Raw genomic sequence first — 23,312 nt, forward strand, 5'->3', positions numbered from 1 at the left:
AGACTTGGGGACCCAGCTGTAGGATCCTAGTCGCTGGGGAGCAGGGGGAGCAGGGTGGTGCTACTCTCATCTGGTTGCCCTAAGTGCATCTTGGGCTTTCAGATCCCCCCGCAGGAGGATGACTACGGCTTCGATCTTGAGGAGAAGAACAAGGCAGTGGTGGTGAAATCCGTGCAGAGGGGTTCGCTGGCTGAGGTGAGACCCACCGGTGGAGACTCAGGTGGGGCGGTACCCCCTCCTGGGGGTGTCTTCGTGTCTCAAGGTGGGACCAGCTTAGCAGGTTCTGAGGTGCAGGGTAGCTGGGAATGAGGTCTGCCTTCCTGGCACAGTCCACCAGCGCCACCTGCTGGGCCTATGGGGACGTGCAGGGAAAGCGGAAGACTCCCTGAAGGATTTCTTTTCTCTCAACCCGTTCATTTATGGTATCTCATTGCACATTCTTGTTCGAATTCTCATGGTTACAAAGTGGCCACTACACTGACCCCTGTGCTGTCACCACACAGGCTGGCACCCAAGGGAACTGCCACCCACCCTTTCCTTGGGCTTTCATTTACAGCTCAGAGCCCATCTTCCTGGTGCTTCTAGAACATCCCAGCTTCCTCGGTGGAGAGGGAGGAGGCCAGTGACACCTGTGCTTGTCCCTCCAGATGGCTGGCCTGCAGGCGGGGAGGAAGATTTACTCCATCAACGAGGACCTGGTGTTCCTGCGGCCGTTCTCTGAGGTGGAGACCATCCTTAACCAGTCCTTCTGCTCCCGCCGCCCGCTGCGCCTCCTGGTGGCCACCAAGGCCAAAGAGTGAGTGTGAGCCTCAGGCTGACTCAGCAGGTCTCCCTGGGCCGGGAGGTCTTCCTCTTGGGTGGGCCTGTTACCTTTGCGAGCTCAGGCTTGGAACCCAGCCCCGTCGGGGTGGATACAGTTCCCACCGTCCATGGATTCTGATGACATTGGGGAGGGAGCGGGATGGGGGACGGGGCAGATATACATTGGGCAGGTGTGTGTGAGATGTGGGCTGAGTTGGTGGTCGTCAGTCAGGTGGAGGTGGATACATGAGGTTGGAGAAGGAAGCCAGACTAAGCAGAGATACAGTGGCTAGGGACGGAGTGATGGCTCTCAGAGACGACTTCTGAGGGGGCTTCTGGAGGATGGGGGCTCCAGAAAGATGAAGCGTTGATGATGGCATGGCAGAGAGAAAGAGGCAGTGAGGGGGTTGGAACAGTGTAGGAGAGGAAGGGCTTTCCTGGGGCTGCAGGAGGAAGTCGGCAGCTGCCCAGCATACAGGGTCAGGGTGGGCCATGTGCAGACATAGGTGCAGTGGGCATTCTTCTGTTTATTTATTTGTCAATGAGTGGTCTATCTGCATGCACACCTACATGCCAGAAGAGGGCATTGGGTCCCATTACAGATGGTTGTGAGCCACCATGTGGTTGCTGGGAATTGAACTCAGGACCTCTGGAAGAGCAGCCGGTGCTCTTAACCGCTGAGCTATCTCTCCAGCCCTGGTATACTTCTATGTTAAGAAGTATTTGGTGCCAATTACGTGAGGCAAACATTGGCCACCAGCTATGGAGAGTTTTCAGAGACTCAACCTACGGGCATCGATCCCTTTGGGGGTCAAGTGACCCTTTCACAGGGGTCGCCTAAGACCATCCGAAAACACAGATATCTACGTTATGATTCCTAATAATAGGAAAGTTACAGTTATAAACTAGCTATGAAAATAACTTTATGGTTGGGGTCACCAGAACATAAGGAACTGTATTAAAGGGTCGCAGCACTGGGAAGGTTGAGAACCGCTGGTTTAGACTCTGCTTCTGTAAGGACAGAAGATTTAGGGGAAAGGTGGCAGGCGAGGCTTAGCTATTAGATGCCACAGACGGAAGTCACCAGGGTTTAATCTCTAAGGACGGGATCTCAGGGCTGCTCTGCCTGCCTGATAGACATGGAAGGGATCCTGCTGTGTGTTGGGGACAACAACTGCCTAGCAGCTCAAAATGAATGACACCTGCCACTCTCTGAGGCTGGTACCTTCCCTTGGCACCCACAACCCCCAAACTGTGCCTCCCCTCGGTATCTGCCACCCTCTCAGCCTCTGTCTGTTTTGGCGATGGCCTTTGGTTCTTTACCACATGCTTTGGGGACCTGGGTGACTGACGGTGTTTATCGGTGCCAGTCCTTTTGGGGTTGATTTCCAAGAAGCCTTGGAGCCAGGGCAGGGTGGTGGCAGGAAGGGACTCCTTGAGGAGCCTCCCTCCTTTTTCTCATGGCTTGTCTCTGCCCCTGTGCCCTCTAGGACCATCAAAATCCCTGACCACCCAGAGGCCCTGTCCTTCCAGATTCGAGGAACAGCCCCGCCGTGTGTCTTTGCCGTGGGCAGAGGTGAGCTGGAGTCTGGTGTGCAGAGCCTCTCAGGGCTGCATCGTGGGCGTGGAGAGCCACGCGCATCCCCAGTGCAGGTTTCCATAGCCTCCCCGCGGCCCCAATGCCAGCATCCAGCTGCCTGTGTGTGAGACCTCGGCTAGAGCCTTAGGCAGGCCAGCTAGAACTAAGAAAGGGGCTGACATTTGCCGAATACTTAGTGAGGGCCAGCCATCCCCCATGCCAAATCTTTCAGAGTCTCTAGAGCCCTTTGAAGAGATGCTCTGTTGACCAACTTCACAGATGAGAACGTCGAGGCCCAGAGAGGTGAAGCAGTTTGTTGTAGATCGTAGGGCAGCAGTAAAGTTGGAAGCCCTGAGGCTGGGACCTGCACTGGCCAGGGTCCTCAAGGCCTGTGTGTCTCTTAGGCTGGAGGCAGCTGGCCATTCGATTCTATTTCTAGACCTGTCCGTTGACCTACAGATGCTCAGGGTGATGGCCCACTGCTTGGCCTTGTGGTAGAATTGAGAGGGATGGAGTTGAGCTCGGCGGCTATATTTTGCCCTGGATTTTCTGAGTCTGTCCCCTGAGGGTAGCTTTGGTGTTTCTCTGTCACCTGGCTTCAGTCCGTCACTATGCGGGCATGCAGGGTTCCAAAAGACAGGGGCCCGAGATGCCACATTGGGCCAGCTGCCTCTGCAGTGTCAGCCGCAGCTCTCTGGTTGGCAGCTGGGAGGAGGCACAGCTCTGGATGCAGTTGTTGCCAGGGGCAACTGGAACCTGGCTCCTCTGGCCCGGCTCTAGCCTCAAGTGTTCCTGTCCCCCAGGTTCTGAGGCTGTAGCTGCCGGGCTCTGCGCGGGCCAATGCATCCTGAAAGTCAACGGCAACAGCGTGGCAAATGATGGCGCCCTTGAAGTTCTCGAGCACTTCCAGGCTTTCCGCAGCCGCAGGGAGGAGGCCCTGGTGAGCACTCGGCAGGAGGCGGGAGGCTGGGCCCCATCTTGGAGGGCCCCTTAGGGGCACTGAGCTGAGCCGGGGGTGTGAAGGGCCCTTTTACAAACAGGAGTGTTGTAACTCCGGTATGTGCACGTTGACCGTAGAAATCACTTGCAGGGCTGGGGGCCTGAGTTCTGGTGGAGGGTACAGTCACTCTTCCGTCCACACGCCTTCTCTTGGCAAGTGTCGTCACTGAGTGCCTGTCTCGCACCAGATGAGCTTCCTGACTTTGGAGAGTCAGGGGAGACGAGGATTTTACGTGTGTTCGAAGCCCCGCTTCAGTGCTCCTACCTGGAGCTGATGCTCCACACCTCGTGGCCAGTGGTCCCTCGGGGTCCGGAGTGACATTTTGGAGGTCTCTTCAGGGGTGGCCTCGTCCCTTCCTCTCCAGGCACTCACCATGCGACTGGTCCTCTGACAGTGGTTCTTTTCAGGGCCTTTACCAGTGGGTCTACCACAGCCATGAGGACGCCCAGCAGGCGAGAGCCAGCCAGGGTGCCCCTGAGGAGGACCCCCAGGAGGATGACTCAGGTAAGGGACAGGGAGTGGGAGGAGCTTTGGGCCAACCGTGATGGCCGGTCTTCTGTATCCCCAGGGTTCCATCCCAGCTGGTCCTTGGGGCTGCAGCTGTGTTGGCCCCTTGGTGCTGCGACAGCTCAGGGCAGGACTCCATCTTTAGCAGTTCACAGTGTAGTCCTCGCAGCCCAGGAGTGAATCTCGCTGGGCCGTGGACTGACCTGTCTGTTTGAGCTTCTAGAAGCTTCCCGCACGCCTTGGCTCCCGATTCTCTTTCTGGCGGATGGCCTAGCACAGCTCACCCAAGTCCTAGCTCGATATCTTTGTGACTCTGCCTCTGTCTGCCCGTGAGCCCGGGATGGTTCCCAGTTACTTTTTTTTTTTTAACAGTTTATTTATTTTTATTTATGTGCGTTGGAGTTTTGTCTGTATGTATGTCTGTGTGTGGGGTGTTTTGGGGGTGTCAGATACTAGAATTATAGACAGTTGTGAGCCACCATGTGGTTGCTGGGAATTGAACTCAGGTCCTCTGGGAGATCAGTCAGTGCTCTTAACCGCTGAGCCATCTCTCTAGCTCCTCCCACTTTCTTTTCATTGGCTCACCAAGAGTTGGTTACTTAGTTACAACCTAAATTCTCCCTTGCTGATAGTGTGACAGACTCCTGGGTTATGGAACCAGAAGTGCGTGTGTATCTTCTGCAGACCATTGTTCTATCCCAACCTTCCATGGTCCCCTCTGGAGTCACCCTTGGCCTCTTACCAGTCAGTTCACTTCCTCTGCTGTCTGTTGATAGGCGTCAGAACCTTACTATGGCCCAGATTGACAATGGTTTCCCCCAGAACCTGAGCCTGCCCCTGGTCCGTCTTTATCCTGGATTCTCAAGCCTCTTTAGTCCTTCCTTCTGCCCATGTGATTCCTGCAACACGCTGTCCTCCCTAGCACTCTTCCTTTCCACAGCCAGGGTCTGGCCAGTTCCCACCACCTTAACTGGTACTGGTTTGTTCTGCACCTGGTTTTTACCAGAGTTATAGCAGCCGATTGCCCACTGTCCTCTCCCTGGTTGATCCCCACCCCAAGTCCCACACAGTGTTCTCCCAAAATGAGAGCAGAGCCTTCTGGTGGCCTCCTCCCTGCTCAGGGAAAAGAAGAAAACAGAAACACAGCGCCAGGGGTCCGGCTAGCCTGGCTCCCAGTACTACCTCCCTTCTCCTTGCTTCCTGCCCTCTGCTCTGCATCTGACTGAATGTGTTTCTGCCCTGGCTTCACCCTTGTGTGCACTGCCTGGACCACTGCCCTCTTCCCTTCACTCAAATGTCACCACCGCCTCAGAGGTCACCCTGTGTGCCCTAAGTACATAATCCTTCCTGGAGCTGGCTCGCTGGCTCGCAGAAAAGTGTGGGCTCGGCCAACCGAGATCTGAGTATGGTCAGACGAGCTTCAGGGCTGGCTCAATCCAGTATCTCTCACTCTCAGCCGTTCAGTTGGCTTTTTACATGGTGGCCCTGGCAACTTTTGAGTCCACCTGAGAGAATGTCTCCTCCCTTCTGTGAATCCGATGGGGTCCAGACTGGCAGAGCTGTCTGTGGAACTGAGGGGAGCAGGTGGGGGACAGGCTCTAGTGAGTCTTGGGTCAACTCCATTCAGGAGGGGCTCCCCTGTGGGTGGGATCGTGGAACAGCCATGGGTGTACAATGTGACTTGGTGTCAGGGGTGCTGGCTGCAGCCTAGTGCCTAGGGCCCAGTACTGTTCTCAGTGTGGTTTGCCCCTCTGGCTTCTAGTCCTGCCCCTGCTGTCCCTGGGTCCCCAGCTGAGCCTGCACGAGGACAGCGCTGTGGTCAGCCTGACGCTGGACAATGTTCACCTGGAGCACGGTGTGGTTTACGAATACGTGAGCACAGCAGGAGCCAAGTGTCACGTGCTGGAAAAGATCGTGGAGCCCCGGGGCTGTTTCCGCCTGGCTGCCAAGGTCTCACCTTGTTCCCTAGTCCGACCCCAGTCATCCCACTCCACCCCACTCCTCCCACTCCACCCCACTCCGTACCCAGTCGTCCCACCCCCAGCCCTGCCCACTCAGACCCTGACCTGCGCTGTTCTGCCTTGAGGTCAGGGGAACTGATCCTTTGCCCTGGAGCCCTGGCATCTAGTCTTTATCCCAGCCCTCCTCAGCTGCGGGACCAGTGAGGACGGTTACTGTTCTTTTAGCCTCACTTTACCTTTCTCCAAAATGGGCACGTCACAGCCCCAATCTCTTAGGGTGTCACGCTGTAAAAAGGCCGCCCACAGGTAAGAACTCTCTGTCGCCGCGGTACTCACGCTCGGGGCTCGTCCTCCCTCCCTCCTGCAGATCCTTGAGGCCTTTGCCGAGGACGACAGCCTCTTCGTGCAGAACTGTGGGCGGCTCATGGCCATGGGCAGCGCTATCATCACCATGTCCCACTACGAGTTCCACAACATCTGTGACACCAAGCTGGAGAGCATCGGCCAGAGAATCGCCTGCTACCAGGAGGTGGGTACCCGGCGTCCACACTCTGCTTACGGCCCCCTCGGCTAAGTTCCACCTATACGTGACGGGCTCAGTCACTGGGCAGGCCTCGAGTGGACTTCAGGTACAACTGTATCCAGGTGTCTGATCGGACCGCACAGCAATCTGTTTGCCCACAGCAGCCTCCCTCTGAGGCTGGGCCTTCGCCTGTGGTGACCAGATGACCTTGCGGCTCTCGCTCTAACATCCCCGTCAAGATGGACTCACAGGGCACTCCTGGCTCTGCTCATGCCCCTTGCCTTGACCTGCCCCAAGCATTGTAGAATAAGGAGGTGGCCTCCCCTGAACCTCATAAGTGAGGGCCAGGAGACCTGGTTTCTAAGACGTTACTGCTGCTGAAAGAGAGAAAAGACTCCACGTCAGTGCCGAGCCCCACAACTTCTGGGAGGCTGTCCTTGTGAGAGACACTCAGGGGGAACAGCTTCATTCACAACCATTAACGCTTTCTCCCATTTGGGAATGTCCGGGACCACATAGTGGCTCCAGGGTATTCAAGGACTCGCCGAAGCCAACTCACACTCCCTTGTCCCCTCTCCCTCTCAGTTTGCAGCCCAGCTGAAGAGCAGGGTCAGCCCCCCCTTCAAGCAGGCACCGCTGGAGGACCACCCGCTGTGTGGCCTGGACTTCTGCCCTACCAACTGCCACATCAACCTCATGGAAGTGTCCTACCCCAAGACCACCCCTTCGGTGGGCAGGTCCTTCAGCATCCGCTTCGGGCGCAAACCCTCCCTCATCGGCCTTGACCCAGAACAAGGTACTTGCGTGTGTCTATTAGATCTCTTAGTAGAGCTCACCGTACAGATGAGGAAACAGAGAAATGTCCGAAGGCCGCTGTCCAGGGTGGGGTTGGTGGTTCCCGTCTTTCTATGTTACTGTCTTTAGTTTGAGTCTTGCACTTTCAAGATGCCTCTTGTGGTAACTATGGCTGCTAGAGTACCTGCCATCACGTCTGCACTCCAGGTAGGGGAAAAATACCTCAGTAGTTAAAATGTACTTTCAACAAAGGCAGCCATCTTCTCTGAGGTGCACTGAGGCGTCATAAGGTCAAAGTTGCTCCTTCTATTTTTCTGTCCAGAGGTTCAGGCAGGGTCCCCTCTGTGTGGGTTTTGTCCTGTTTCTGAGTAGGCTCCCCCTCCTTTGTTACAGGCCACCTGAATCCCATGGCTTACACCCAGCACTGTATCACCACCATGGCTGCCCCATCCTGGAAGTGCGCGCCCGCTGTAGACGGGGACTCTCAAAGCCAGGGTCTCATTGACAGTACCTTCGTGTCAGCCAGTGGTGCCCTGAGCCAGCAAGAACGGGGCCTGAGCTTTCTGCTCAAGCAGGAGGACCGGGAGATCCAGGACGCGTATCTGCAGCTCTTCACTAAGCTGGATGTGGCCCTCAAGGAGATGAAGCAGTATGTCACCCAGATCAACAGGTGAGGCCTGGCCCGGGTGCCCCCCTCTGGACATCACTGCTCATAGCGGCCATCTTGATCACCTCAGGTCCTGTGCAGCATGCCCTGGGCTGTCCCTGCCAGGTGCCCAAGAGCATCCTGGACATCACTGCTCATAGCGACCATCTTGAGCACCTCAGGTCCTGTGCAGCATGCCCTGGGCTGTCCTTGCCAGGTGCCCAAGAGCATCCTGGACATCACTGCTCATAGCGGCCATCTTGAGCACCTCAGGTCCTGTGCAGCATGCCCTGGGCTGTCCCTGCCAGGTGCCCAGAGCATCCAGACAACAAGAAGCCCCTAATTCCCTAGGGAGAGCGGGCTCTAAGGAAGTGAGGCAGGTAGGCAGTGTCCTTATGAGGCTAAAGCCTGTGAGATTCTCTGTGTTGATGTTGCAGCACAGTGGGCTGCTGACAAGGTGTCCCTGTCACCACAGGACATTGTGGGGCCTACAGCAGCTGTCTGGCTCTGGGCAGAGATAGCCCCCACTCACTCACTACTCAGCCTCAAGAGGGGAACACGGGTTAAACAGCTCCTTAAGTTGACATTGGCTAAAGCCAGGGGCAGGCAGTTCTCTACAACATGTAATAATAAATGTCCAAGCTATGGATGCAGGGAAGAAGAGGAGGGTGAGGAGGAGGAGGAGAGGAGAGGACAGGAGGAAAAAGAAAAGGAGGAAGAGGGAGAGAGGAGGGACAGGAGGAGGAGGAGAGGAGAAGAAGAGGGACAGAGGAGGAGGACAGAGAGGATGAGGAAGAGGAGGAAGAAGAGGACAGGACAGGAGGAAGGAAGAGGAGGGAGGTGGAGGGAGGAGGAAGAAGGACAGGAGGAGGAGGGGGGAGGAGGCAGGAGGAGGAGGAAAGGAGAGGACAGGAGGGGGAGGAGGAGGAGAAGGAAGGAACAGGAGGAGGAGAGGAGGCACAGGAAGAGGAGGAGGAGGAGGGGAGGAGGGGGAGGAAGGAGGAAGAGGAGGAAGAGGAGGACAGGAGGATAAGTAGGGAGGAGGAGAGGAGAGGACAGGAGGAGGAGGAGGAAGAGGTGACGGCACAACAGGAGGAGGGACAGGAGGAGCAGCAGCAGCAGCAGTAGAAGGAGGTAGAGGAAGAGGGTCAGGAGAAGGAGCAGGAGCCATTTTGGATCGAGAGGCCTGAAAAGCACAGTAGCCAGAGATGGTGTCTGGACCAATGTAAGGGCTGCTTTTGCTCTCTGTCTGCTGTCTGGAAGGAACATTTTAGAGCTGGTCAATCGGGACCATTTGTGCATGGCCTGGAACCAGATAATGCTAAAGGGAATATTACTACTACGATGATGATGATGATGATGATGATGATGATGACGATGATGATAATTATTATTATTACTGCTGCTGCTATTGTCGTTGTTGTTGTTGCAGTGAGAGCGATGCAGTCAAGCCTAAGAAAGGCTCCTACTTTGCTCGGTCTCTGCTGTGGAGCTCCTGGGCATGTAGGATGCTTGCAGCATGCTGGACCTCTGCTTGCTCAGGGCTATGGTGTCCTCCTCCAGTTGACAGCCTAAGTTGTCTCCAGACACTGCCCAGTGTCCCCTAGTGGGCACATTTATTTAAAATACAGACTGAATGGCCTGTCACTTACAGGGACCCGGCGATGCCCTGCGTCCTTATATACTTCAACTCATCTTCACAGCAGCCTCCCATGAGTTTCCTGATGCCCCCCTCCCCCCACTTCCCAGAGGAGGAACAGAGGCTCCGAAGGGAATAACTTGCCTCTCACCTAGGAAATGTCAGTGCGAGAGGCCCGGTGTGAGCAGGGCCTGCGTAGCCTCAGAGCCTGTGCTGTTTGTTAAGTGATGCTTACCGTAGCCACCCCAGAGGCTGGAATCTGTCCGCTCCCCACTTTACTTTTTAACTGAAGTTTTATTGTAGACTTTCCTGCTCATGGTGTGCTCCAGGGGCAGAGCTGCTGCCTGTAACTGAGGTGCTCTGACCCGCAGACTCTGGGCTTCTTGTTCATATTTACTTTCTTCTCTGTCTGTTTGTTCTTTTGAGTCAAAGTCTCATGTAGCTGAGCCTGGCCTAGAACTTGCTATGTAGCTGAGGCTGGCCTTGAACTCTTGATCTTATTCTCCAGACTCCAGAGTGCTTGGACTACAAAGTACCACATCCTCAGTCTGTATGAAGTGCTTCTAGCTGGGTCCAGCAGGGGGCAGCACTGGGTATCCATGGAGTTGCTGGTGGGACTTCCGGAGGGGAAACAGACTGCTGGGTAGCTTCCCTTCTCTCTCACTGTGTGAGCCTGTGTGGCATTACCCTGCCGGCCTTCATCCTTGCCCTCAAGGCCGTTACCTTGTTCTGGCAGGCTGCTGTCAACCATCACAGAGCCCACGTCAGCTGCACCCTGTGACCCACCCTTGGTGGAGGAGACCTCATCTTCCCCACCGGCCAGTGAGGAGAGCGAAGTGGACAGGACCGACCATGGCGGCATCAAGAAGGTGTGCTTCAAGGTGTCGGAGGACGAGCAGGAGGACTCGGGCCACGACACCATGAGCTACCGAGATTCCTACAGGTGCGTGCGACCCACCGGAGGTCACCAGACAGTCGAGGCTTCTGACCTGTGGGAAAGTCAAGACTGGCATTTCCCAAGGGGAAGGGCATTGGTCTCTGGAGCTAAGAATGTGTGTTTGGTGGGGCGGAGGTGCAGGGCCAGGGGCATCGGATCCTCTCGGAGAACATTCCAGAATGCCTGCTTGGCTCTCTTGCCTTGAGCTGAGGCCTCCAAGCCTGGCAGATGGACCCCATTCACTCCGTGTTACTCCACATGCCCCCAGGCTGGACGAGAGTCTGGCTTCTGTGGTGTGTGGGGCCTCTGTAGATCCGAGGAGTCAGACGTTTTCTTGTTTTCCTGCCTCTGAGGATGGGAGTGGCATTTCTGCAATTGTTAAATTTATTTTGAAAATACCAGCGGGGTGTTAATTAGTAACCAGACAAAACCAGGACTTTCTGTGCTGTGACAGGTCACCCTCATTACCACAGAGAAGTGGGGGTCCCCAGTGGAAAGTCACAGGGTGGGTCTGACTCAGAGTCTGTCTCAGTCTGTAGTGTGGGCAAAGTCTGAAGCCACAGGATTGAGGGGGTGGTGTTGCCAGCCTACCTGTGTTCCCCAGATCCGTCTAGTCCCCGCGGCCACCTTCTACAGTGTCTCTGCGGCAGGATTTGCCGGCTGCTTTTCACTCTGAGTCCTTGGAGCATTGTCTCAGATCCCCCTCTTCCCCGTTACGTCTTTGGCTCTCTGATTTTTCCTTGTCCAAAAAGCTGTTGGCACGGTGGCTGGCTTCCCATTCCTCATCCTGTTGAGTTCCTTTCGGCCAAGTGCGGTGTGGGCAGGCATATCCGAGCTCATGAAAGCTGTGAAGTGCTCAGAAACCTGGGTGACACTAAGACCCCTGAGTGAAGAAAGTCCCCCAGTGCTTCTGAGCTGGGGCCTGAGCGAGCTTCCCCCACCTCAGACACCAAGCTGGGCTGGCCTTGGGCTGCCTCTAGCTGGGTGTCCACCCAAGGCCAGGAGGTTTCCAGATGGTGGATTCCAAGGCTGGCATGAGGGTGACTCAGGGTATCTCTTGTCCCCTTGCAGTGAGTGTAACAGCAATCGTGACTCTGTCCTGTCCTACACCAGCGTGAGAAGCAACAGTTCGTACCTGGGCAGTGATGAGACAGGCTCAGGTGAGCATGACCTCAGGCGAAGAGGCTGCTGGGGGATATGGGATGGCAAGGTTGCCATGGTGAGGATTGTGGCGGTTCCGTTGAGGGGGGTTGTTTGTTTGTTTGTGTCTTGTGCTTTGTTTTTGTTTGTTTGTTTGAGTCAGAGTTTCTCTGTATAACAGAGTCCTGGCTGTCACTTTGTAGGCTAGGCTGTCCTTGAACTCATAGAGATCTACCTGCCTCTCCTTCCTGCGTGCTGGGATTAAAGGACGTGCACTGCCACATCTGGCTCTGTTCTGCTGTATCTTATCACACTCTTAAACATCATAGCATGGGACAAGTTTTCAGAAAATATTTACTATATACCCAAGACCAGCCACGTGCTGGGGACATAGTATCCAGTGAAACAAAGAGAAGAACCAACCATTACCAGTGTCACACACACATGCACATACACACACGCACATACAGACACACACATACACATACGTGCACATGCACACATGCACACACACATACACACATGCACAAATACATACACATGCACACATACAGACACATACATATACACAAACACAGGCACACGCACACATACACATATATATACATGCACATATACATGCACACATGCATACACACAGAGACACAGGCACACATGCGTATACACAAATGTGCACACACACATACACACACACACGAATGCTTCAGACTAAAATAAAAAATAATAATAATCATTGTACACTATGGGTATACATGGTGGTGGAATGTTTGCCCAGCATGTGCAGGGCACTGGGTCTGCCCCCAGCCCTGCTCCCCCCACCACAAGAATGGAAGAATTCATTTTGTGACCACACAGTACATTACTGAAAATTCCCTCAAGAGTTTAAGGTATCCTGTCCCCCGTGAGTTCCCAGCCTTGTAGGTCTCAAGCTGTTGTGTCTGTTCTCATCCTTCCGTGAGTCTGTCCAACAGAGTCGATGCATAAGAATGTAATCTTAGTTCTCCATCTGTTTAATGGGAGGGAGGGAAAGGAAGGGGAACAGAGGTCTGAGCAGACTTTACAGACTGTAGCCCATGAGCCACGTGGTGATGGGCAGGCTGTCCCGGTAGCCCTGCAGGGGATGCTCACGTGAGGGAGCTGGTAAAGTAAGCTTGCCGACTCTTGCTCATAATCCTAGCACTTGGGAGGATGAGGTAGAAACGTGGCTGGAAATTCGAGGCTAGCCTGGGCTACATACTGAGTTAAGAGGCCAGCCCGGGTGTAAAGAGATTAACTTGAAAATCAAGAGAGGCCAGTGCGGTATCTCAGTGAGAGAAGGTGTGCGCTGTCCAGTCCGATAACCCGAGTTTGATTTCTTGGACGTACGTGGTGGAAGGAGAAAACAGACGCCCCCGGGTTGTCCCCTGACCTCCACATGAGCACCACAGCCAACCCCAGCAAAATAAGTAGGACGTCATTAAATATTTTCTGAAAAAAGAAAGAAAATCCAGGAAGGGAGGACTGGCTGGGTCAGTCCTCTCCCTGGCTGTCACCTCTGCTAATCCTGCAAGGCTTCGATGCCCGTGACAACACTGAGACTCACAGGGTAAACGGCTCTATCCAGGGCTCGGCTGGGGCCTGAGCTTGTCACATCCGCATCCCCTGTGGGTCCGAGTGTGCCTCTGTAGCCATAGCAGTTCTCATGGAGGTGTGACGTGGGACAGCGTGGCTAACGGCTATGGTTCCTTCTTTGTGCCAGGGGATGAGCTGCCCTGTGACATGCGCATCCCATCCGACAAGCAGGACAAACTTCACGGCTGCCTGGAACATCTCTTTAACCAGGTAGGACCTTTCCTCCACTGTACCCTGGATGGCTCTGATCACACTGGGGTGGGAGGTAACGCTGTGGGTGGCAGGCCCTTCCTGTACTCACGGGAGCTTTTTGTCCCTAGGTGGATTCCATCCATGCCCTGCTCAAGGGGCCTGTGATGAGCAGGGCGTTTGAGGAGACCAGGCATTTCCCCATGGAGCACAGCTGGCAAGGTGAGGGGACTCTAAAGGACATGGGCACACACAGGTCTCCACTGCAGGACAGCTATGGGAAGGTCTTGGTTCTGACAGTTCCAGCCTGTGAGCCAGAGCTGGTCACTCTTGTGTTCATTCAGACTGAGCCTGGAATGTTGTTTTCGTTTTTTCCTGGGCCTGTGGGGTGAGGCAGGAGGACAGCCTGGAGCATGATCTCAGTCCCTGAGCTGTCCTCCCTGAGTCTGACGCACAGAGTTCGTGCACATCACAGCGTGAATCATTTTCACTTATGGTCAGCTTTATTGCTGATGTAACTTAAAGACTAAACTCTCCTATTAGAAACTTAGTTTCATGAGTACCACATTAAGCTCCGTGTAGTTGCAAGACCAGCACGGCATGTCACTCATTAACAATAAATCAAAGCCACAGATAAGATGGAGACAACACCAAAACCGTCTTCGGCACATGTTGGTCCCGGTGCCTGCTCAGAGCGCCCTTGAGAGGGATTCCTGAGGGAAAGACATGCTAAGGCTTCCCTGGCATCAGACTGAGTGGGGAGGGGGAAGATGAGCATCCCTGATCCTCCCCTTCACACATTCAAGCCATGTAGCCGTCTCCCTTCTGACCCATTCGCTCTGCAGCCACTCACACACCCTCCGTTCATCCCTCCCTCCTGCTTTCCCTCCCTCCCTCTCTCTCTCCCTCCCTCCCTCCTTACCTCCTTCTCTCCCTCCCTCCGTCATCATCTGCCCACCCATCTATCATGCACCTTCCATCCATCTGCTTACCCAACATTCACTCACATCCTACCCATCTGCCCCACATCTGTCTGTACATACACATCTGCCTATACATTCACCAACCCTCCCTCCCTCTGCCTACCCGTATATCCAGCTATCCATCTACCTGTACACATGTCCCTACCATCCATCTACCCATCCACCCACCCACCCATCCATCTACCCATCCACCCACCCACCCATCTACTCACCCATCCACCCACCCACCCATCCACCCATCTACTCACCCATCCATCCATCTACCCATCTACCCACCCACCCACCCATCCATCCATCTACCCATTAACCCACCCACCCACCCACCCACCCACTCATCCATCTACCCATCCACCCACCCAACCATCTACTCACCCACCCATCTACTCACCCATCCACCCATCTACCCACACATCCATCCATCCATCCACCCATCCACCCATCTACCCATCCACCCACCCATCCACCCATCCATTCACCTACCTACCCACCCACCCATTCATCCATCCATCCACCCATCCATCCACCCCCACCCACCCATCCACCACCCACCCATCTACCACCCATCCACACATCCACCCATCTACCCATCCACCCACCTACCCACCCACTCATCCATCCATTCATCCACACACTCACCCATCCATCCACCCATCCATCCATCTATCCATCCATCCATCACCCATCCATCCATCCATCCATCCATCCATCCATCCATCATCACCCTTCCTCCTTCCCTCCCTGCGCTCCTCTCCACCCTTCACCCACCCATCTCCATCCTCCCACCTATTCACTCTCCAGCGCCCATATCCATTGACACATCTGCTGTCATCCACCATCCACCTACCCATTCCCGCCCACATCTGCTTATCCACCCACCCATCATCCATCTGTCTGTTTCTACACCAAGGTACCAGTAAACTGATTCCAGCTCTTCTAGGCCTGCTCTGGACACTCTGACCTTGAGATGAGTCAGTGTTCTCCAGACTTCTTGGGTCACCCATTGTGTATAGGAGACTAAATTCAGATAGCCAGCCATCTTCCCATAGTATAAGACAGCAGAGAACCTTTGGACTGTCTCAGGGGCACCACCCAGTGTCAGAGGTGACGTGGAGGGCATAACCACAGGGGTCTCAGAAACTCAAACAGTTAAAGGAGAGGGTCAAGTGCCTGCCTGACCTTTGACTGGTCCTGCCCTGGGCAGATTCAATGACCAACCTTAGATAACTCCTATACCTTTCCTGCTCCAAGCCTGGGCTACTGCTTCTGTGCAGGGAAAGGTTACTGGGCTAACATCTGCCGGCTCAGTTGGTTATGGCTATGAGGAAGTAATACCCAAGGAGCCTATAGCTTCACCTTCCAGCTCTAGGAGAACCAGCTGTAATTGATTTGTAATGTCTGCACGGGGTTGGTTGTAGCTGTGGGGAGACGGGGAGGGAGTGCCAAGGCTGATTAAGGGTGTCTGTTGTGGATGCCGTACTGTGACGCCTCCCTTAGTCTTGCCTTGCACGACTTGTGAATACCTGTGAGTCCCATCAGTTATGTTGACATAGGGTAGTGAGCTTTGTGACATGGTGATGGGACACAGGCAGTTGGTGCCACCGTTCTTCAGAGCTACTTCCAGCCCTCTCCTGACCTCACACACTCCTGCTGCTTTGCCGCCCCAGAGTTCAAACAGAAAGAAGAATGCACAGTCCGAGGGCGGAACTTGATCCAGATCAGCATCCAGGAGGACCCTTGGAACCTGCCCAGCTCCATCAGGACCCTGGTGGACAACATCCAGCGATATGTGGAAGGTCAGTGGGTGGAAAGGGTGTCACACATGTCGGTGGCCTTTGGTTCTGAGTATAGACTGTGGAACGGGCCTCACTATGTGTCCCTGTCTTCATGTCTAGGGAGGAACAGAGCAGCCGAGTCATTTCCTAGTGAATGTCGTGACCTCATGAGGCCCCAGGCTGTCTGTATGGCTGGAGGAGCCTTGGAAATGGGGGCCATTCTTACTGAGGCTTCTTGTAGTCAGGAAGCTGGTATTCTGGCTTCGTTCCTTCTCTGATCTGAAACTGGATCCCATTCCGGTCTCTACTTGTCCTTGATTGTCACAGATTGGAGCTCACCAGTCTGAGTTGTCAGTGATATGAGAAATCCTGATACCTTAGTGGCCACCTCTACACGACATATGTTGTTTACCTATTTGAGCCTTTGGGCACCTGAGTCAGGCTCCTGGGGCCAGGAGCTGGAAGAGGAGGAAGGAATTGTAGAGGTGTGGCTGTCTCAAGCCAAGCCACCTGGTTCTTAAACAGAAGTAGGTTACTAGCATAAGTCTGGGACCTGACTGCCACCAAGGCAGTCTTTCTTTTTAACATTTATTTGTTTTATTCTATATAAGTACACTGTAACTGTCTTCAGACACACCAGAAGAGGGCATCAGATCTCATTACAGATGGTTGTGAGCCACCATGTGGTTGCTGGGATTTGAACTCATGACCTCTGGAAGAGCAGTCGATGCTCTTGACCACTGGGCCATCTCTCCAGCCCAAGGGATCCCTTCTTATCTGCTTTCTGCTGCATAGCGGGACTCCTCCTACCTGCCAGTGGTTAAGTGGCACAGAGACTTACTGATATTTATTAAAGCTTAGGAGTGTAGCTGGCAGACTCTCAGCCAGCTCATCCGAATTAACCTGACTCTTCTGGCACTACATCCTGCAACGTGGCTAGTTCTTCACTTCTCTCTTGGCCCTGGCACATCTGTTCCTCTCCATGTTCCGAGGGTGAATCTCTCAGGACTCCTCCCAGAGACCATCCCTCTCGCTAAAGTTCCGCTTTCCCCTCCTGCCCAGCCATTGGCTGTAGGTTTTTTATTAAGCCAATCAACACGTGAGGAAGGTGAATGTTTATAAAATAGAAAACCCGTAGCTCTCTACCAATACAGAATTAACCGTTGAATACACAGAGACACACCTTCACACAATGTACAGAAGGTTACCCCAATACAGCTCTCTGACGAGGATACAGGGATACTGGCAGTGGGGGCTCCATCTCTGCCGTCCAAGGGCTCTGGAACTTACCCAGCATGCACTGAGCACAGCTCAAGTACCACCTCAGTGAGGAGCCAGAGCCCGTGTGCTGTAGGCACTGGCTTGCCGCCGCCTCTGCCTGCCCTGCTCAGCCTCCTGCTCTCTCCTTCCTCCATTCAGATGGGAAGAACCAGCTGCTTCTGGCCCTGCTGAAATGCACGGGTAAGAATGTGGCTTTGAAGGGGCCCCTGGGAGGCACAGTGGCTGCCGTGGCCACCGGGTAGGGTGATGTCCCTCTGCTGGCCAACAGCATCTCAATGGGGCCCTCAGCACCTGCACGGGAGGCAGCCTTGGCCCCAGTCTCACTGAGAACTGCTTGGACCTCACCTTTTCCTCTGGGGCCAGGCAGGGGACAAGTCTCAGGTCCCAGGGAATATGAGCCATGTGTAGTGCTACCTATTGGGCCTGGTGGGTGCTGACAGGGAGACTGGCGGAAGATGGCGGGTGAGGAACATAGGGCCTGAGTTGGTAGAGCCTAGCCCTGAATAGTGGAGGTTGGAGCTGCAGGATGCCTTCGTGTGTGTGTGTGTGTGTGTGTGTGTGTGTGTGTGTGTGTGTGTGTGTCCACGCGCACATGAACACGTGAGTATACAAACCTGTGTGTGTGCACGCGTGCATGTGCGTGCGTGTGCGTGTACATGTGCATGTGTGTATGTGCGCAAGCACACATGAACACGTGAATATACAAATGTGTGTGTGCGTAGATGTGCCCACTCTTATACAGATACCAACTGCCAGGCATTGGCCAGTTGGGGTCAGAACATGAGATGAGGTAGGGGGAGAGCATTCTTGGGACTAGTACTGCTAGTGTTCATGCGGCCCAGGCTGAGAGGTCCCATGGCTCATTGTAGTGTAGATGGGACAGGGTTTGGACCCCACCTTGGGAAGAACCAGACATTTGTTTCCTTAGGAAGCAGGCACTTGGGCAGTGGGAGAGTGAGATTTGGGGTGGATCTGTCTTCTTTCGAGGAACTAGGTTTTTTTTGTTTTGTTTTGTTTTTTTGTTTTTGTTTTTTTTTTTTTCGGAACCAGCCCTTGGCAACTGATTTGTCCGTTCAGAATTCCCCACAGGGCCCCGTGGGTGTGCCGGGTCTTGGGCTCGGGAGTTGAGGGTGGAGATGCTCTAGGCACAGCACCACTCACCCAGAGGCTCCCGCACGCACCTCCCACAGACACGGAGCTGCAGCTGCGCAGGGATGCTGTCTTCTGTCAGGCCCTGGTGGCCGCCGTGTGCACCTTCTCAGAGCAGCTGCTGGCCGCCCTCGACTACCGCTACAACAACAACGGCGAGTATGAAGAGAGCAGCAGAGACGCCAGCCGCAAGTGGCTGGAGCAGGTGGCGGCCACCGGTGTCCTGCTGCACTGGCAGTCCCTGCTGGCACCAGCCACCGTGGTGAGTGGCTGAGGTCGTTGGCAGCACGGGAGAGACAGTACTGAGGGTACTCTCGGCTCCCGTTCACCCAGGGGTTCATGTGGTGGTCATTTGCTGAGCATTTACCGTGAGGTTTTGGAGTTTGTGGATGAACAATGAATAGCCCCTATGCTCTGTGGTCTTCTGGGGAAGAGAGGCAGACAGACAGAAAAGACCCCTGGCTCCTGACAGAAAAGGCTCCTGACAGTCTGAGCTGGCAGCCGAGGAGTCCAGGGATGGGAGAGAATATTACTTGCATCTAGTGCACATGTAGAGGGCAGGGGTGCTGGCCCAGTATCCAATAGCAGCTCCAGTACATGCGGCTCCAGAGACTACCTCAGGTGGCCCATGGGCAGCACGGCCCCAGATCACCCCCTGCTGGCCACCATGAGCACTGCTACCAGCCTTCAGAGATCTGCTTCTGGCCCCGCCCCATGGCCACCCTCTCTAACCTCTCTTAGGATGGAACACCAGATCCAGCTCATTCACTGATGTCACCAGCACTGAGCTGGCTGCTGGGTCTGCAGCTTACTTCCTAGAGAAGTAGACTGAGAGGAGGGGGTCTCTCCGGAGGGAGTGGTCAGACTTTCTGGGGAGGCGGCTTCCGGTCTATGACCGCTGCCAGCCAATATGGAGGTCTGAGGAGGAGTATGCAGAGGAACAGCATGTGCAAAGGCCCCGGGCCGAGGCCCGTGTGGCCAATGGGGACAGTCAGGGAAACTCAGGTTGGTGAGGTCTGCAGGTAGAAGGTGGCTCAGAGGCTGAAGGACAGGGGACTCATGTAATCGGGGCTGTTTTAAAAGGAAGCTCATGACCTTGAAGAGAGGCGGTTAGGGGACTGGATGGAGAAAGAACCCTCTGAGGTGTCCTGGTGAGAATGGCCGTGACTGGAATTGGGAGGCTGGATAGAGGCAGACTGAGTGTGCCCCGGCAGCCATGGCAGGTGCTGGTTGGGGTAAGAGGACCAGGATCTGGATGGCTTTGAGAAAGGGGTACAGATCAGGTATTGGGGGGCAGAGGGCAAAGAGAAGAAGTGTGGGTGCTCATGGAGTTGGCTGCGTTTTGGATGGTACTTGGTGTGGCTTTACTGGGGCCACACAGAAGTCAGAACAGAACCGAGTTCTGACCCATATGGGGTCCAGGACAAGCAGTGGGATGAACCATGATGTCACGGGTACAGCCACACCCAAGACACCCACAGGCCTCCCAGCCTCGTAGGTGAGAAGCATGGCACCTCCAGGGCAGCCCAGGATAGGGTGGCATCTGAGTCTCCCTCACCACCCCCTCTCCTTGCAGAAGGAGGAACGGACCATGCTGGAGGACATCTGGGTGACGCTGTCGGAGCTGGACAATGTCACCTTCTCCTTTAAGCAGCTGGATGAGAATTCTGTGGCAAGTGAGTGAGCCCTCCCTTCCTGCCCTGAGTTGGGTCGCTCAGAGCCACACTGGCTCCCCTCTGCTCAAGCCTCGCGGACCAACACAAGTTTCAGAGTCAGCCTTTGGGGAGCAAGCATAGAAGTATTAGCTACTTCTCTTGTTGCTACAACAAAATACTTGGCAAAGTCTTCAGCTGACAGCAGCTACCTGTGTGCAAGCTGAGTTGAGCTCAGGGAGGAGAGGTGATTGATTAGTGATGCCTGCCTGGTACAGGTATGGGCTCTAAGTCAAGTTTGTCAGCCATAATTCTTCTTTATGGTGCTGATAAGCTACAGCCGGGCTTTTTAACAGCTTTTGCTCTGAGCTGCCAGGCAAGGGAGTCACAGGACAGGGTCGGGGAGGTTGAAGACATTATGGCCAGCTCTCTTCAGTGGCAGGAGTAGTGTCAGGGTAGGTGAAAGGGGAGGTCATCACAGGCAGGGTCCGGAGGCTGTGTGGGACTGTTCAAAGCTAAGCACATGAGGACAGGTCTTTGACGCTATCCCTCTGGGATATTAGGGTAGGGCAGCCTCAGATGTCAAACATAGAAGTCCCAGAATGCTACCTCAAGGCTGGGAAGACAAGAGGGTCTGAGGCTACCCCCGTGACTCAGGAGGGCTGGAAGTATAAGGTTAACCCTCTGGAGTGCCACTCTGGCCTCCTTAAGTGAGCCATTCTGCTTTGCTTCCACAGACACCAACGTCTTCTACCACATCGAGGGCAGCAGGCAGGCACTGAAGGTAGTCTTCTACCTCGATGGCTTCCACTTCTCCAGGCTGCCCTCTCGCCTGGAGGGTGGGGCCAGCCTCAGGCTGCACACCGTGCTATTCACAAAAGGTGAGCAGCCAGACTGAGGGACGTAGGTGGAGGCAAGACCACTGAGCATCCTAGGGCCCAGCACCTACCCTCCCATGCCTTCTCTCACAGCTCTGGAGAATGTGGAAGGGCCATCGCCCCCAGGAAGCCAGGCTGCAGAAGATCTACAGCAGGAGATCAACGCGCAGTCCCTGGAGAAGGTTCAGCAGTACTATAGAAGGCTCAGGTAGCCGCCATGGGCTGGTGGGGTGAGGGCAGGATGAAGGCTCTGGGGTGGGGCTGGGAACCTACAGTGTGCAGACACATCATGCAAAACCATGGGCAAGCTTAACACCCTCTGGGCACACACAGCACTGCATAGAGACCACTGCTGACCCATTATACAACTGAGTCTACTGAGGCCCAGGTAGCCTGTCCCAAGTCACACAACCAGATGAACTGAGGGAGAACAGCTGGATCCAGGAAAACAGCTAAGATCTGACACCCCCACTACAGTTACCTACACAGTACCACACCCTTGCCATAGCTGCCAACACGCCCACAATCTCGCCTTTACCAGACCCCTCAGACCAGGCTCCCAAACACAGCCTCTCTCAAGTCCCATCTCATTGCTCTCTCTACAGTACCATGAGGAAGAGAACAGGGGCCTGAGTTTCCACAGAGAGGGGCTGCTCTCTTCCCAGGCCCCCTCTGTCCATTTGCAAATTGGAAGTCAAAGCTTCCATACATTTGCTAGGCACTAAGACCCGGCACACAGTTTACAGCTTAATTGTCCTTCTGTCTATCCGGTGTCTGTCTGATTAGCTGCTAATTCCGTTTGCTCAGAGTGTTCCTGGAGTCTTTTGGTGGGCCCTGCATGGCCCTGAGGTCTGAGAAGCCATCCTGTCCTTCATGAACACTTATTCGCTCAAGGGTGGGTCAGCAAATCTGTCTCACTCCTTATATATAAATAAAGTTTTATTCACACAGTTTCTTCCTGAATTCTTTATGGTATTACAGAAGACAAGGACTCTGGTTAAAAGGGCCAATATTTTCTGGTTAGCTCTCTATAGAAGGATTTAGAGGGTGAGAAAGTCCACAAGCTGGTAAACCCAGAACAGTTTGTGCCAATTGTTCAATGTTTAGAGAAGAGAAGGCAGGAATGGGGCTGGAGGAGCAGGGCTCTGGGCTGTCATCCAGGGAGGGAAGGTGGAGGTGGCGTTGAAGCCCAGAGACCCTGTCTTGCTTCCCTGGGGTCACTGGAAGAGCTGGTGACCATGGGCACTCAGTGACCTCCTTCGGAGAGTCTGGGGAGCATACAGGGCTGTAGCTGTAGGGGCGGGGACCCCGGGGCAGTGTTAGGCTGGGCCAGAGCATGTGTGTGTGGCGGCAGGATTCTCAGCCTTGTCTGTTTCCTTCAGGGCCTTCTACCTGGAGCGGTCCAACCTCCCCACAGATGCTACCACCACGGCTGTGAAGATCGACCAGGTCTGCTGTTGTTCCTGGGCAGGGTGGGGTTGGTCACTACAGGCTGAGTCTGCTCTACCCAGAATCAGGCCCAGGGGCAACCCTTGCTAGCGTGTTTCTTCCTCCTAGGGCTTCCTGGGTGACATGCTCGTGCTGGCCTCATTTCCTTGGGGGCTCTCTGATGAACACTATCACGTTTCTCCAGCTGAGACCCCCTAAGGATCAGAGTGGCGAATGCCACCCTAAGTGTGGCTTCCATGCATCCTTTTGCTTCAGGTTCTAGACAGGCATTTAGAAGTCAGAATTCTTCCATCAGAACGAGCGGTGTCACTATTTCTTGGCCTTTCGTCTAAGAGCAAGGGTCACGTTTGCTCTTACCAGTTTAGGGTCCCATCGGTCCCCTAAGGACGGCGACAAAGCAGAGGCTTCCAGCCGCTTGGGAGAGATGATGCGCTGAGATATAGCTGTGGGCTCTTTTGTGTCGTGGTAGCCCCAAAAGATTTCTGTCCCTCTGCCTCTCACCCATAATGCATCTCTCTGGGTCTCCTGGTTCCCGGGCTCAGGCAGGCCTTGAACTTGGAATGGATTGTGAGGAACTGACCAGAGGGCTCTGAGGAGTGTGGGCACCGTCTTTGGGGATTTCGTGGTCCGTTGGATACAGACCAGGGGATCATTACGGTTGAGGGAGATGGTATAAGGAATGGCTTGTCACTTTGGTCCCTTTGGCTTGCCGCTTGGAGAGTGGGCACTTGAACGAGTTGTGACTGGTTTAGAGAGGATAAAAGAGGTTACCCCACTTAGGCTTAGGCGGGGCTGGGCTTGGCAGGGGAAGAGCCAGGTT

The 23,312-nt window shown here is 54.6% G+C and overlaps 1 protein-coding gene across 1 annotated transcript in view; it reads left to right on the forward strand.

Annotated features, from left to right (window-relative positions):
• The window catches only part of Prex1 (phosphatidylinositol-3,4,5-trisphosphate dependent Rac exchange factor 1), a 150,869-nt gene that overhangs the window by 123,926 nt on the left and 3,631 nt on the right, over nt 1-23,312 (forward strand). Inside the window, exons 17-36 of the mRNA XM_032904775.1 lie at nt 103-195; nt 648-796; nt 2,292-2,377; nt 3,184-3,320; nt 3,788-3,884; nt 5,650-5,837; nt 6,216-6,377; nt 6,957-7,167; nt 7,560-7,836; nt 10,188-10,394; nt 11,460-11,548; nt 13,267-13,349; nt 13,460-13,550; nt 15,976-16,104; nt 17,503-17,544; nt 18,555-18,775; nt 20,090-20,189; nt 20,903-21,046; nt 21,137-21,251; nt 22,426-22,492. Of these exons, the coding sequence (XP_032760666.1) occupies nt 103-195; nt 648-796; nt 2,292-2,377; nt 3,184-3,320; nt 3,788-3,884; nt 5,650-5,837; nt 6,216-6,377; nt 6,957-7,167; nt 7,560-7,836; nt 10,188-10,394; nt 11,460-11,548; nt 13,267-13,349; nt 13,460-13,550; nt 15,976-16,104; nt 17,503-17,544; nt 18,555-18,775; nt 20,090-20,189; nt 20,903-21,046; nt 21,137-21,251; nt 22,426-22,492 (2,688 nt within the window). The remainder of the gene's footprint in view (nt 1-102; nt 196-647; nt 797-2,291; nt 2,378-3,183; nt 3,321-3,787; nt 3,885-5,649; nt 5,838-6,215; nt 6,378-6,956; nt 7,168-7,559; nt 7,837-10,187; nt 10,395-11,459; nt 11,549-13,266; nt 13,350-13,459; nt 13,551-15,975; nt 16,105-17,502; nt 17,545-18,554; nt 18,776-20,089; nt 20,190-20,902; nt 21,047-21,136; nt 21,252-22,425; nt 22,493-23,312) is intronic.

The sequence above is a fragment of the Rattus rattus genome, chromosome 5, assembly GCF_011064425.1.
Source record: "Rattus rattus isolate New Zealand chromosome 5, Rrattus_CSIRO_v1, whole genome shotgun sequence".
NCBI classification, from domain to species: Eukaryota; Metazoa; Chordata; class Mammalia; order Rodentia; family Muridae; genus Rattus; species Rattus rattus.